At 39.6% G+C, this 15,375-nt stretch overlaps 1 protein-coding gene across 6 annotated transcripts in view; it reads left to right on the top strand.

Moving 5' to 3' along the window:
- The window catches only part of ASXL3 (ASXL transcriptional regulator 3), a 149,109-nt gene that overhangs the window by 31,211 nt on the left and 102,523 nt on the right, over positions 1 to 15,375 (top strand). For 4 of the 6 annotated variants that reach the window (XM_038388669.2, XM_038388672.2, XM_043507901.1 and 1 more), the window contains one exon: positions 9,374 to 9,376. The exons of 1 other annotated variant lie outside the window; for it this stretch is intronic. In XM_038388669.2, coding sequence (XP_038244597.1) covers positions 9,374 to 9,376 — 3 coding nt within the window. One more of the 6 variants, XM_038388675.2, reaches the window with a different exon arrangement.

Here is a 15,375-nt window from a genome sequence, read left to right as displayed (position 1 = left end):
GAAAGATGAGGAGGGGTATACCACTAGTGATGTTCAAGGGGGACGCCCTGATGAATAATTCAGCCCCACCACTATCCCCAGCTGATGGGAGAGGGTGTAAGTGTTGGGATTTTTACAGATCCTGAGCTACTTTTCAGTGCTTGTTCTCTTTTATTAGTCTCAGGATAGTAATTGTCTGATATATGTGATGCTCAATCACCCCTGTAGCTGTTTGGTTGGATTTTTGGCAATTCCAGAGGCTCCTGGCTGCTGTGAGGGGAGAGAGGAGACAGCTCTTGGCTACTGTACCCCTCCTGTTGCCTTGACATTTTTTTTTTTTTGGCAGGTGGGCAGGTGTGGGTGGGTGGGTCTTCTGGGAATAACTCCATGCCTGCTTTTGCTGCTTACAGGTTTCCTATGTAGCATCATCAAATTGACATGATTTGTGACAGCTTCACTGCTGCTTATGGGCTTCAGAACAACAATAAACTGAGCTAGAGCCACATAATTTCACTCTGTTGCTGTTTGAGGAAGCTATGAACAGCAGCAGAGGCAGTGGACCTCGCTGTCTGTAGACTCAAGAATACAACACTATGCTGGTTACTGTAGACTCAAGAATACAACACTATGCTGGTTACGTTAGATTGACATTTGAAAGGATTAGAATCTTTTTCTTTCAATTGAAAGTTTAAATTCTGCCAAAATTGATGGCTTAGGCTCCCATATTCAATGGGGAGTACTTACCCACTGGCCAAGGGCAAGTGGATTTTTTTTTTAATTCCTGCAGTGCATACAGGATTCCTTACGGAATGCTCCAGGTGCTTTACATAAACTTGAAACATCAAATAAGTATATTTTCATTTTGTTGAAAAATGGAAACCAGTTTGGCTTCCCAAAAATGAAAAGGCAGCTCATTCCATAGTCATGAGGTATATGTGCTAAAAGTACAAGCTTCAAATATGTCTGAATTATATTTAGGACAGGTAGTGAATTTGTAGACTTAGATCTAGCAGTATGAGTTACTTGTTTTAGTTAAAAACAAAAGAAAACAAGTGGTTCCCAAATAAAAGATTGGAACATTATGAATCATAGATTCTCTATCTCCTGTTCTTACTTGTTACGCCTCTGGTCATCTACTGATTGTCACTCTCTGACACTGCAATTTTTCTCAAGCCTTTCTGGAGCAGTTTAAAAGCTATCATAATGTACAAAGCTATATTTGAATTCTTACTCCAGATAACACTTACAGTACTAAACTGCACAAAATTACTATATCCCTGCTACATACAGGCTTTCCAAAGATGCAGTTCTTCTCTGAAGAGTGTGTTACTTTGTGGAGAGACACTTACAGCCACAGTGGAACACAAAATTCAGGTCCTCAGGAAGAATAGAAGGAAAAAGACCAGGGTTTCAGAGTCTTACTGTAAAAAATTAATAGTTATTTTAACGTACATATTTTTTGTTTCATTGCAAAAGTTATCTTTGCATCCAATAGATAAAAAATACTATTAAATGACACTTCCCACCCCCAGATAGTAACTACCCCCGATTAGGGTTGGCTCAAGCACCAGCGAAGGAAGCAGATGCCTGGGGTGGCCAATAGAAAGGGGCGGCACTCTGTCTGTAATTGGGGCAGCACATCCGCGTCTTCAGCGGCAGTTCGGTGGCGGGTCCTTCACTCCCTCTCTCCCTCTTCAGTGGCAATTCGGCGGCAGGTCCTTCTTCTTTTTTTTTGTCTTTGCTGCTTGGGGCAGCAAAAAAGCTGGGGCCGGCTTATGTTTATGTTTAACACAGTACTGTACTGTATTTGCTTTTTATTTTTTGTCTCTGCTGCTACTTGGTTGTGTCCTTCCAGTTCCAAATGAGGTGTGTGGTTGACTGGTCAGTTCATAACTCTGAGGTTCTACTGTACAAATAAAAAAAATCATAGGTCTGACTCTTTGGAATGTACTATGAAATCTTAACACGTATTGGAACCTGAAGTAAGTTATGTGATTCCCTCCCATTTGAGTCCAGAAACTGAGAACACTGAAATATTAGTCTGCAGCCATTCATTCTTATCACATGAGTTTTTGGGGAAAATCTCGCAAATTGTGCGAAAAATTTTGGTGTCGAGGACTCTTGTTCATGCCCTGTTTCTCCCTAGTTTTGTACTTCTCCTTCTGCCTTGCTTGGTAACACTCAGAAATTCACTCCTGTTCATAGATCTCCTGTTCAGAGAATATCAGGGTTGGAAGGGACCTCAGGAGGTCATCTAGTCCAAACCCCTGCTCAAAGCAGGACCAATCCCCAATTTTTGCCCTAGATCCCTAAATGGCCCCCTCAAGGATTGAACTCGTAACCCTGGGTTTAGCAGGCCAATGCTCAAACCACTGAGCTATCCCTCCCCCCAAAGGAGTTCTCCTTCCTCTCTAGAATAGAGTAAAGAAAAGGTTACTTAACGGGAGTTAAAAGGGCAATAAACCAAGAAAAGGGGGGCAAGAAATGTTTAACTTTTGGAATGTAACATTAACCCACAGGTCCTGTATTTCTTTGGCCTTCCTCCTCTGTCACACTCAGGATTCTGAATTCTGGGGCAAGATCATTTTTTACCAATCTTGCTGTTAAGGAATATTTGACCTGAGTATCTTCAAGTAACTATGACTGGCCTATTACTTTTACTATTACTGTTATTTTAGAACAGTGGTTCTCAACCTATTTACCATTGTGGACTGCGTCCAATACTACCTGTATGTCTCTGAGGCTGTCCCATGGGCTGCATCTGTGTGCTGATTGGGGCCGCAAGCGGCTTGCGGGCAACAGATTGAAACCCTCTGCTTCAGAAGAAGTAAGAAATCCTGCTAACTCTGCTATTTTTACTGCATTTGTAACTTGCCTGTAGAATTCTTAACCCTACCTCTCTTTCCTTCTTGACTTGGCTTCCCTCTTAATTACTACAGGAAATGTCAATTCAAGTCCTTCTCCCTCATCCCCCTCTCCTCTCCAAAAAGTACATTGATTATCGTTCTTGTGCAGCTGTTACTCTGCCCAAGGTCATGCTGTCTACATAGGATCAGATATATTCTGGTGGTGATAATCTTCTTTGGGAAGACTAAGAAGAGATATTTGCCATAGGTTTGAGCGAGCATTGTTATCTTTCTACTTCTCATCTTCAAAGGTGGTGATAGCCTTTTTCACTTAACTGCTGATATTGAGATTTCAGAGCCTGAGGAGGCGCCAGAGAAGGACCGTGATTATTCTCAAGATTTTCTGCTAGAATAGGGGTGGGTAAACTTTTTGGCCTGAGGGCCACATCTGGCTGGGGAAATTGCTTGCAGGGCCGGGGCAGGGGGTTGGGGTGCGGGGGCGGAGTTTGGGGTTTGGGAGGGGGTGCGGTGTGCAGGAAGGGGCTCAGGGCAAGGGGTTGGGGCAGAGGAGGGGTGTGTGGTGCATGGGGGGCTCAGGGAAGGGGGTTCGGGTGCAGGAGGGGTGCAGGAGAGGACTCAGGACAGAGGGTTGGGGTGTAGGAGGGGTGGGGATGCGGCAGGGGGCTCAAGGCAGGGAGTTGAGGGGCAGAAGGAGTGTGGCAGGGGGCTCAGGATGGGGAGTTGGGGTGCAGGAGGGGTGTGAGGTGCAGGAGGGGGCTTAGGACAGGGAGTTGGGAGGCGGGGTGCAGGAGGGTTTCAGGCTCCGGTCCAGTGCCACTTACCTAGAGCGACTCCAGGATGGCATGCCGCGCCACTCCGGGAAGCATCTGGCACCATGTTCCTGCAGTGCCTGAGGGTGGAGGGGGGACGCCGAAGGCTCTGCTTGTTTCCTTTCCCTCACCTGTGGATACCTCCCCCAAAGCTCCCGTTGGCCGTTTCCCAGAATTGGGTTGTATCTGTGTGCTGATTGGGCCGCAAGCGGCTTGCGGGCAACAGGTTGAGAACCACTGCTTCAGAAGAAGTAAGAAATCTTGCTAACTCTGCTATCTTTACTGCATTTGTAACCGCATATTTCCCGGAGCGGCGTGGTGCCCGTGGTGGTGGCAATCCCTCGGCCAGATCCAAAACCCCGAGGAGCTGGATCCGGCCCGTGGGCTGTAGTTTGCCCACCCCTGTGCTAGAGGATTTATGCTATTTGTGCAGAAACATTACACCAGTATGTTGCCTGGAAGTAAGCCTACAACTTCATCTTTTACCTGAGAAGAGCCATCAAAGGAGGACACCTAACCTTATGCAGTTCTAATTTGTCCATTGATAAATGACACCCTCCCTTGTCAACCTAAACAGTATGCTCACCAGACTCTTTAATCGCCCAGCTTCTAAGGTGAAACAAATGGATCCTGGAACATTTTTCACTGCACCAGTTTTGTGTACAAAGATCTCTCCATTCCCACCCCCAAATGTCTTGAAATAGAGACCTTGTCACAGGAGGTAATGTCTCTGACCGTCATTGTGGGTTTTTTTTTTCTGGCTTCAATCCCAGTACTGCTGTTGTGTCCTACAGAAGCTGTACCTACTGAGTATCCTCGTATATTGCCTCTGTCTTGTCTGGTTATGGTTTCAGGTTCTCCAGCAGTTTCCAGATCCTCTCTGGAATCAATGCATCCAAAACATACAAGACTCTTTTTATTCCCCTGTCCTTGTGGAAAGCCTCCCTATTCAGTTAGTTAATGAAGAGTCACCTGTTAAGTGGATCTCCTGGGTTGTAATAGGGACAGTGGACACTAAAGACCTTATTTTGAGTTCAGAATGAGCCTGAGGAAATGATTCTTTTCAGAGGAAAAAAATGTACATCAATTTCCTTGAATATAGGGCTTTTAGGAAGGCATTGGTAGCCCTCAAGGACTCTTTGGAATCTCAGGCGACTCCATTTGGGTCACAGCTCTCATGTGGGCATTTATACCTTCTGTCTCTGTTAAACCTATTGGATACAATTTTAAAAAGAGCCAAAGTCCCATCTAAAGTCACTGGGATATAGGTTTCTAAGTGATGCCGGTGCTTTTGGTATTTTACCCAGTGCTTCTACATCCCTTGATCTTTCTGCCAGTTTCTCTTTAAGCCTTGGAGTTCTATGTCCATGGGGTTGCTGACTTTAAAAACCCTTTCCCAGTCGCTGCTTTTCTGCAAATAGGGTAAATTAGCTTGGCAGCTCTGTTCTCTTTACTGCCAACCTATTTCTGGTTCTCCACGGTATAGGGAGGCTTTTCTTCCTTTCTCCAGTAGTTTAAAGGTTTCGTCTTGGTCAAGAAATACTATCACTGCCCAGGTTTATTCTTCCACTCAGAATAAAAAAGAACACAGCATGTGGCCTTTGACTGTTAAAGAACTTTAAAATTCAGCTTTGAAACAATGAAGGATTTTTGGTCTTTAGGGTCGTCTTGTTATGGGAAGAGCCAAGGATGGTGACCAAAACCTCTAAGGTAACTCTAGTCTGCTAGATTGTATTTGGGAGGCCTATTCAGGTGAAGGAGCACATTGTTTTTTTCAATGTCGGAACCTGTGCTGCCTTGGATGTAGTCAGTCTTTGGGATAGAGAAGGGAACATGTTGGTGGAAGAGAGAGATAAAGCTCGTGTGCATTTTTTCACCTGGTATGATTTAATTACTGCATGTGCATCAAGAGATGCAGTTTTTGGCTATGGAGTGATGCGATGTTATATCTGAGCAACTTCTACTCATTCTTTCAATGAAAGACTGCTAGAAAGATTCCCCTCTCTGGTCCTCCTTCAGGTACCTTCTCAAAACTCACCTCTTCCATAATGCATACAGCAGACTGCAACCTGATTATGGCAATGCAGGTGGACAGCTGCAGTCAGTGCAGAACGGTGCATGTCAGATTGTATTTGCTACTCTGTCTCCACTGCTCTCCTCCTGACCCTCTTGTTTGTCTCATATACCTGTTACTTGTCTTGTTTTACACTGTAAGCTCTTTGGGGGAAGAGACAGTCACAGATTATATGTTTGTACACAGGCACAATGGAACTTTGGCATTGCTGTGGTCATATTCCATTGCAGACAGGTGAATTGGAGGTTGCAAAGACTACAGTTTTTATTTGTAAATGTTTCTGAATCTTGATTACACTATTCTGGACTGATAATTCTAAAATTAATCATTTTAGGCATATTTTAATGTATTATATTTAAGCCACTGATGGCTTATTTTAGTTCACTTTTTTGTAGAAATAATTCCTCATTTGTATATTTTAACACTGCTTCTCTCCATTTTGGAGTGCTTTGTCACGGGGCTTTAAGGGACAGTGCCAGAAAATAAGTTGTTTCCATGAACATTTTTGATGGAGTTTGACTGTTGCTTCTGCTTGTCATATGAGAAATATTTCAAATTGGTGTCAGTTTTATGTTTCTCTCAGATATAAATTTAAGTTAAACTTAACCCACATGATAATAAAGTTGAAGAGGGAGTTTAAAAGACAATAGGCATTATGTATTTGTATTTTTAATAGTGGATTGGGACCCCATTGTACTGGGCACACACACGTAGTGTGAAACAGCTTCTGTCCTGAAGAGCTTACTATATAAATTGACAAGGCATAGGGTGGAGGGCAAGAGAAACATGGAGACAGGTGGAGTGACTTGCCTAAGATCACACAACAGAGATGAGAATGGAACCCTAGTCTTGTGACTCCCAGTCAGTACGCTACCACTAGACATTTCTCTGTGTTTGCATATATGTATAAATATATAAAATAAAGAGGATAAAATACAGGCACCCCATAATATAGTTTGTATCCTGTTGTAAATCGACTGTATGTAGTTGCTGAATTTGTAGGAATAAAAAGCACCAAACTAATCACTCCACACTTGCCTTAGATCTTTAAGAGTTGACATCAGTTACAGTATTTTTTAAGACTTCCCCTTCTGCACTTTGGTGCTGATCATCAAAGAATTTAAGCATGTGCTTTAGCGAACTGGGGCCTTACAAGAGTTGCATCTCTTACTTAAGATGATTTTATTCTTTTTGGTTAATATTTTTGCTTGTAATTTGTTCAGTGCTTCATTTCTCCACCTAGTAAACTCTGTAATACTATAGGCTGATGTGTCTAGGTACAGCAAACCATCTATCCAACTTTCATAGAAGTTGTACAAAATACTGTTGCTGATTTTCTAAAGGGTCAGCAATAAAATAAAATAGTTTATTTTAAATCAAGAAGTAACACTGGAAAGTACTACACTATGAAGACCGTGAAAATGAGAATGTAATCTGTATGAGCAGCTTGCTTTCCTAGCTATAATGAAAATATATTTTTATTTTACTTATGTAGTTATTTCAGTTTTTGTTTACCAATTCTGTTTTTTTTCCCCCAAGGGCTAGATAGGAGTGTTAAGTGCTTCAATCCTGTTTAAAGGTAATATGTGCTATATTGTAGTTAAACTGCAAAATTATAACATATAGTGAAAGTGTGAAGATTTTACAGTTAATCTATTTTTAGTTGTAATTGGAAACAATATTACAGTTACATTTTGTGATGTGCTAAACATATGTCATCATTTAAGGTCTGTAAAGCAAAAACATTTTGTCTTTTAATATGTCCCAAGTCTCCATTGTTACTGTGTAACTTGCTGAAATTAGGATCCACATTGTGTATTAGTGCCATATTGCCCACATTACTTTTATCTAAGTATGGAGGGAGGGAGAGTAAACAATTGTTACAGTGAATAATGACTATTAATATAATATTTGATAGTCTTATTTGTGACATTTACCAACTACATTGGGTACAATAAAAATCAACACTTCTCATTGGTCCAACCCCCCCTATTGTCTGGAGGTGGGAAATAGGCATCAGCTGTGAAAATTAAAGTTGTGTGGCCCTTTCTACAAATTCCATGCTTAGCATCCTTTTCATAGTGAAATAGAAGGTGTAATGTTTCTATATTTTTGATGCTTTACGTTATAAAGACAACCTGTGTTCATCTATCCTTCGTCATGGTTAATAAAATTCAGTTATAGAATTTTTTGAGAGACCCGAATTAGTAACTAAAAAAACTTGTTTGGAAATGGAAACTAGAGTATTGGAGTCCCCAAATGCTTAATGTCCCTTTAAAATGTATACAGGTTGTGTCAAGAACAGCTTTCAATGTTTTTTTTTCTGGGAAGGTGTAGCCTCCCTTTAGCAGCAACAGTTGATTTTATAATTCTTTTCTTTCCTCTAAGTAAAAAAATCCTCTTTAAATTTTGCATCTTTTTTGAAAGAGAGAAATTAAGATCTCTTACAGATGTGTACAAATCCATTCGTACACACATGGAAGTTAAAGAGGGAGAAAGTCTTAATAGATCAATAATCCATTCCCCTGCCAGTGCAAGTTTCTTCGCTATATCCAGTGGGTTCTCCAGTTTGGGTTTAATGACTAAAGTGGTTGGTTTTTCCCTAATTTAACAGATCTTACTTTTTGGAGAGCAGTTTCCTGATACTCAATCTTAGAATTTTCCCTTGCTTAATTTAATCCATTTTACCTATATCCAGTCAGTGTATGTTCATCTGAACCCTTGTTAACAACCATTATTATGTGAAGGGTGATATGTTCTCTGAGGGTTGTCTTAATCAGCCAGCTTTGCCAACATCTCCTGGTTAAGAGGAGGGAGGCTATAAATTGGTTTTCTAATAATATGAGCCCCTTATTGTCCAGAGCTCTTAGCGTATTAAGAAATCTTTAGTTCATTGAGGTTTGATGGTAGACAGAGCTTGCTCAATGGTTGTCTGTCTGTAATGAAATAACTTTTTAACTTCTTATCCAATCAATCCAGAATTTCAGAAAATTTTTAAGACCTCCATGGTCAGAACTCTCTGCTGCTGTTAGGGAAAATCTGGAAACTGAAAGGGGAAAAATGTGGGACACATGGAACCCTGACAGTTGATTAGCACTGCCACAGCTGTAAACACCTCTGTAATTGACTATAGATAAAAGGACTAGTTGGTGGCACCCATTAACACCTACTAGCATCACACTACTCAATCTTGTCTGTTGTCCTCCCAATAGAGTTTAAAAGATTGATACCCTCAATGATTTATATCTCAAAAAGAAAGAAGACAAATAACTTGGGGGAGTAGGGGGAAGTGCACATAGTTCCTGACACGGGGGATCCTGGTATGGGGGGAAGGGGAATAGAGGCATATAGAACAACCTGGCAGGGGGAAGATTAGATGATCCCGATAAGGGGATGTGGGGACACACACAAAGCCTCTACCATGCAGGCCTATCTTAACTAATGTGCACTTGGAACACTTTCACAGGGCTTCCATCTCAAGGGCCCCCCCAGCTACTGGGGAAAAAAAACAAAATAAAACTGAGTGGTGCTGCAACCTTGTGCATGGTTTAGCAGGCAGTGCCATTTACTCAAATTTGGCCCAGCTGCTCCTCCATCACAGCGGGATCAGGAGTGGCAATCCTAGGAGTGGAGCACTGAGCCAGGAAGTGCGGAGGAAGGTGCACAGCCAAGAAGGTCCTGGGAGCAAGTTGCTGTGCAATGGGGTGAGTGGGGAATATTGGGAGGCCGTGTGGGTGGGGAGCAAGTGGAACATGGTTGTGTGTGTGTGGGATTGAGGGCTGGAATGTTGGGGGAGAAGGGGATGTTGGAGGTTGTGGCCAGTATGGCTGAAGTGTTGAGCAGGATATATTTCAGGGCTGCTGGGATATGTGTGGCGGCTGTCAGGCTAAGTGGGAGCTGGTGGAAAGGAGTTGAAGTGTATATATGGGGTAGGAGGGTATTCTAGGGTCTGTTTCTGAGATGTGTTGTTCATACATTGGTATATTTTAACTTCCAAAACAGGGTAGGTTTGATTTAAATCACTAGTTAGGAAGACTCGATTTAATCATGGATTTCTATATAAAAGTGCATTCTTGTTGGTTGTTATAATCTTAATACATATTCTTCAAAGGTAGAGGAACTTCATTAAAATATTCCCGAACTGGGTCTCTTTTATGGCCTGCTGCCATTATAGGTTTTCTCTTCTAGTGAGAGAATGGTATGGTAGATCTCAAATCAATGAAGTCTACAGTTAGAAAGGCCTCAAGAATTCTGGAATATGCTGCTCAAACAGTTTCACTTTTGTTTCTACTGCCTGTCCCTCCCTTCTCAAATTTATCTCCAGACTTCTCCTTGTCCAGATCGATTCCGCCCCCAAAAATCTTCTATTCATTGAACTTTTTGAAACTTTGCACTTTTAGAGAGAGGTAAAGGATTGACTCTCCGTATACAAATTTGCAGAGGGACAATAGGGTTGAGGTCTGTTATTTCTCACCTCTACATATTAGTTATTTATTTAAAAACATTTTTGCTGTTAACAAGCATGTTATCTCTGGAGACACAAATCCACAGTTTGAGAACTGCAAAACTAAGCATCGCTGATGGTATCTTCTAGACTGAGCACTGAGTCCCATTGGGTAGATAGAAAGATTGACCTAAATAATCTATACAGAAGCCCTGGAGCCCCATTAAATTGAGTCCCTAATCCATGAACTATTGGAACTCATTTAAACTTTTCTTAAACATTACATGAATGTATTGTCTCATACTTTAGAATTAGAATTTATAATCCCTATTCCATGATGAGATATTTTTGAGCTATAATGTATCTTAATTAAAACTATCTTTAGATAGGTTTTTTTTCCTCAAAAAATATTTTATCAAAAAAATCATATTTAAAAAAAAACGATTTTTTTTAAATCATTGATTTTTATCCACCCTGATCTTTGTGTAGAAATAAAACCAAAAATGACTGCAGTAATTCTCTGTACAAGGATTTTGACATAGATCAAGTGTAACTCTTCAGGAAGGTACATAATAGACACTTATTTTTAATTTTGTTTAAAGCTAATTAGTGCTGTTTTCTTCTCATATTTTTCTCTATTCTTATACCAATCTTTTAAATTACTGTGAGATCAAATTACTTTGTCCAATTTTAGTGTGAAAGCAGAATTAAAATGAAAAAAATTCATATGCTGATATAGAAACTTTTCTTAATTCCTACCATGACGTTATCTGAAAGAAAAAAGTATACTACTTTAATATACAGTTAGTTTTTGGTTAAGCCACATAAAATTTTCCCATTTTTTGCACATAATTCACATACAAATCAGTATTTATCAATACTGATCACTTCGATATCTGAACACTGAGGTCTCAATAATCCTTTGGCTGGCAAATATTCAAGGTGTAAATGGGAGGAATTGACAAGTAGAAGCCAATTTTTTTACCTTTGTGAATAGGATTAATGAATTTAAAAAAAAATTTTTAGAGACATTAACATCCTCTGACCTGTAGTTATTCAAACAGTAAAGATGGTATGAGAAGATAGAAAATGTTCTTACAGAGTGCTCTTTTGAGCTATTTGCCTTGACAGGTAAATGAGACAAAATAGGTTCTCTTTTCTCATTCTTAATGGACTCTAATTTACCTGCAATTGGAGAGCAATGGAATTTGGAAGCTTATCTGGTAGAAGATGCTTGCTCACTAGATGGAAACCAGAAAAATGTGTAGCTTCTATAGTATCTCCCTCTCAGTATATAGCCTTCATAGATAAAATGTTAGCTTTCACCTGTTTCTTTATGGGACTGCTTCAGTTATTACTGAGATCAGTTTATCTGCTTTTGAGAATCCAACCAAGGGCTAACATAATATTCTTTCTTTTAGAAGAGCTTGAAATACCTTCATGTCTATCATATTATACATATCTCAAGACAATTGTTCATTTGTAGTGAAAATAACCACCGTTGTTTTCTGCTATTTATGTTAATTTCTTTTTGTTTGTGCTACCAGTACATCTCTTTGTTTAATAGACCATTAAAATACTTTAAATATCCGAGTCAATTAGAAATTGAACCACATTATCTGAAGAATGACATCCTTACTTTTTGGCTGGAGTAGTTATAAAGGAAGAGACTATCTAAGACTTCAAGTCAGGGAAAGGCTGGGAAAGAAACGTGCAAAAAATAACTGTTGTTGGCTATCATCTTTTCTCAAGAGCTACTAAACTTTGGTCATGTTATTGATTGATAGCAGATGAAAATCAGCCCAATTTCAACCTCTTCATATATGTTAAACATCAAAAAACCTCTCATTTTTGCAAGAGTGTTATAAAGTTGTAAACCTAACCAGCTATATCAAAATACCATTCCACCAGATGATGTATAGAATTACATGAACTAAGGCAGTGATATTATGGAGAGAGTTGCTGTTCCTAGATTTGCACTAGACTGATAAAGATTAAGGAGATCTGAGACATCAAAATACGGTGAGGGTTGTTGTGCAGCAACCTGGTCTATAATCTTAGCTGGAAGAGGAAGATTAGGTAGTTATCCAATTGTCATTATCAAGTGTTGATAATTTCCTGAAAAAAAACTTACTTATGACAGCAAACTGCCTTTTCAAAGGGAGGCATTGACATTTTTTCACAAGTACAGTATTTCTTCCAATTAGTTCTTTTCATCCAGGAAGATCTGGATCCAAATAACATTGTGACCTGAATCGTTCCCCCTACTTCTGGTATCTCAGTATCAGTGGCCAAAACGCAGTCAGAGAAGTCTTAGTTTTTGCCATATGTGGATGTCGTCTTGTATCTGTGAGATGTAGTATGGTTCAAACCCATTCATTTTTTTATCCATAAAGTAACTTGGAATTTCCTCGCAATGAGGGGAACTTAAAATTGAACATCAAATTTCGGCTTATCAACCAAAACAAATCTGGTGGTTGAAAATTTAAGGCCTTATTGGGGAGGTGAAGGACATTGCTTTGCATCCCTGGCCACCAACAGGATAGTATTCCTATCTCAAACTGTCGGAAGTAGGGGTTGGTCCCTGACATCAGTTAAAATTTGGAACTGCTAAACCTCCAATGTGAACCTAGATGCTAGATCACAGATGTGATCAGCCATTGTCAGTTGAACCCATATCCATCTAGGATAGTCCCATAGACATCCTGGTGGTGGTAAAATTCTCAGCTGCTTCAGAAGATTGATTAATGCGGATTTTAGTCACTTCCAACTCCTCCATGGTGAGAGCCTTCATCAGTGCACTTAGAACTTTTATAGCACAGTGGGGCATTGGGATTAAGTTAGAACCAGGTTTGGTTTATCAATGCTGGAATTCACATAAAGGATGCACACACTGCTTTTAATCTCATTTTTGCAGATCTCTTCATTTTCAGGATTAATGCAAACAGCACAACCACAGAACTGATGCAGCCCTCCCTCTTTTGGCTTCTGCGATATTGACTGCCAATTATTGTGTCATGTAACCAGGTTTCAGCATTGCATGAAAAATTTGGGGGAGGGGGGAAGGTCTTGACTTTTATTATATGGTAGACAATTGAAATTTTTGTTTAACACTGATCTTTCATTTAACAGGAGGAATTGGAGAATGGGGTTTGTGATGCTGACACCCTAATGTCTTGAAGGGAGAAATCAATGAAGTTGAGATTAAAAATTTCTGTTAGTCTGCCATTACATATGATTTCTCCTTGCTTACTACTGCTGTTATTGAGGATGAGAACCCTCACAACTGATCCCTGCACACTCTGCTTCCACATCCTCTACATGTAACATCAGTGTTCAGCTTTCTTGATCAGCAAGTGGTGGTCATCAAAGTGATGCAGCAAAATAAGTACCACACGATTGGCTTCAAAGGCCATTTATGCAACTAAACCACCTTCTCCCAACCTAGTATCTCACTGCCCAATGTCCCTATAAAGGTTTCGAGGGGAGAGGGAGGCAACTTTTTCCAATGGATGAGTTTCAAACACCAAAAAATTCAAAACCATTCATTTCTCTTATCTTGCGGTAGAACTCACCCCCATCCCTTGCCAGCTCTCTCAATTTTATCCTGAATCTCACATACTAGCTATTTTTTTAAAAAAGCCCTATTTCATATGACTGACTGGTAATCTCAGGTTTTAATTTTTAACAAAATTAGTTTGTAGCTGTCATGGTTGTAGATTAAAGCTTGAAAATGTGAACTGTAAAGCCTCAAAAATCAGAAAACAAATAAAAAGAACCCAAAATATATTGTGGGGTTTTTTTTAGTCTCCTGATTTTTAAAGCAGTCATATGATTTTAATGGGCTAAACTTTTTATTTTTTTTAACACTTGGAGTTGGCCCTATTAGAAAAAATAGTTACGTTTTATGCCACAATCCAAAGGTAAGCCCTCAAATCTAGGTCTGTTATTGGAGGGTAGTTCATGATGAGTAAATAGGGGAGGACCCTTGTCTCTTTCAAAGTATCCTGGTTGGTTGGAAAAAGGGGCAAAAGGAGGCCCAAGCTCTGTTGGTGCACAGGCCCCCTGCACTTTCTATCAGTTTTTGGAGTTAATGTTGGCTGTGCTAGGTGCGCATATCTAACATACCTATCTGGCAAATCTAGATACATTTTCTGATGTGCAGTGGGAAGCTCTGATATTCAGGAAGGTACTTAAGCACATGCCTAACTTCAAATCCATGTGCATGTCCAATGAAGTGCATACTTGCAGGAGCAGTGTCATACTTATACCATGAATACATAAGGTAAACGTTAAATAGATTCTTATTAAAGAATACATAAACAATATTCTGATTAAACATGAATTACAAGTACTTACCAAACTTTCTACTGTCAGTTGATAAATATCTAAGAATGTTTACCATTTAATGGTATTCATCCAAAAGAAGTATTTAGACACTGAAATCAAGATAATAATAAATGATAAATAAATATCCTAACAATTCCTGGGTAAGAGTTAAGATTGGTTTAAGATGAAATATGCATTTCTTTGTAATTAGGGAGTAAAATCCTTGACCCATTTAATGGGAATCTTTGTCATTGACTTGGGATCAAGATTTCACTCAATAAGAATAATGTGCTTGTCTGTTATGAGGGCAGTATAAGATTTATGATGCCCTTAATTATTCATTTCTCCACAGTTTAGTGCTTGGATCTTGCAATTGATGTGATAGGTAATATTGTTGTTGTCACCTAACAACCTTAACTGGTTATATAATCAAGTTTTGAAAGTACATTGAGATTTTACCATATGCTAAGCTTAAAAACCACTCTCGGAATTAATAAACCACTCAAGGTCAAAAAAGAACAAAGAAGAGCTAGTGATAACATAACATGTAATAGTGGTATCTGCAACTGGACTAAGTTAAAACATGAAGGTTAAATAATCTGCCTAGTACTTTTGAAGAAAAGAAAGGAGGTGTCTTCCATGGAACACTGCTAACTGTAACCTCTTCAGCATAGTGATTCACTCTGTGCATATTCCAATCCAAGCAGCATACCTTCCATAATTTAAATGTGCGTTTCCTCAAAAACACAATCTTAATTTGAGCCAATACTCTAGGCCATGTAAAATTTGATTTTTTTTCTTAATGGTATATACCAAAACTTCAGACTGTATATTTCTAGTGTTTCCTGATAGATGAGAGTTGTTAACAAAAAT

The sequence above is a fragment of the Dermochelys coriacea genome, chromosome 2, assembly GCF_009764565.3.
Source record: "Dermochelys coriacea isolate rDerCor1 chromosome 2, rDerCor1.pri.v4, whole genome shotgun sequence".
Classification (NCBI taxonomy): domain Eukaryota; kingdom Metazoa; phylum Chordata; order Testudines; family Dermochelyidae; genus Dermochelys; species Dermochelys coriacea.
Note: the sequence above shows the minus strand (reverse complement) of the source record. Positions and strands in the feature narration are given on the sequence as shown.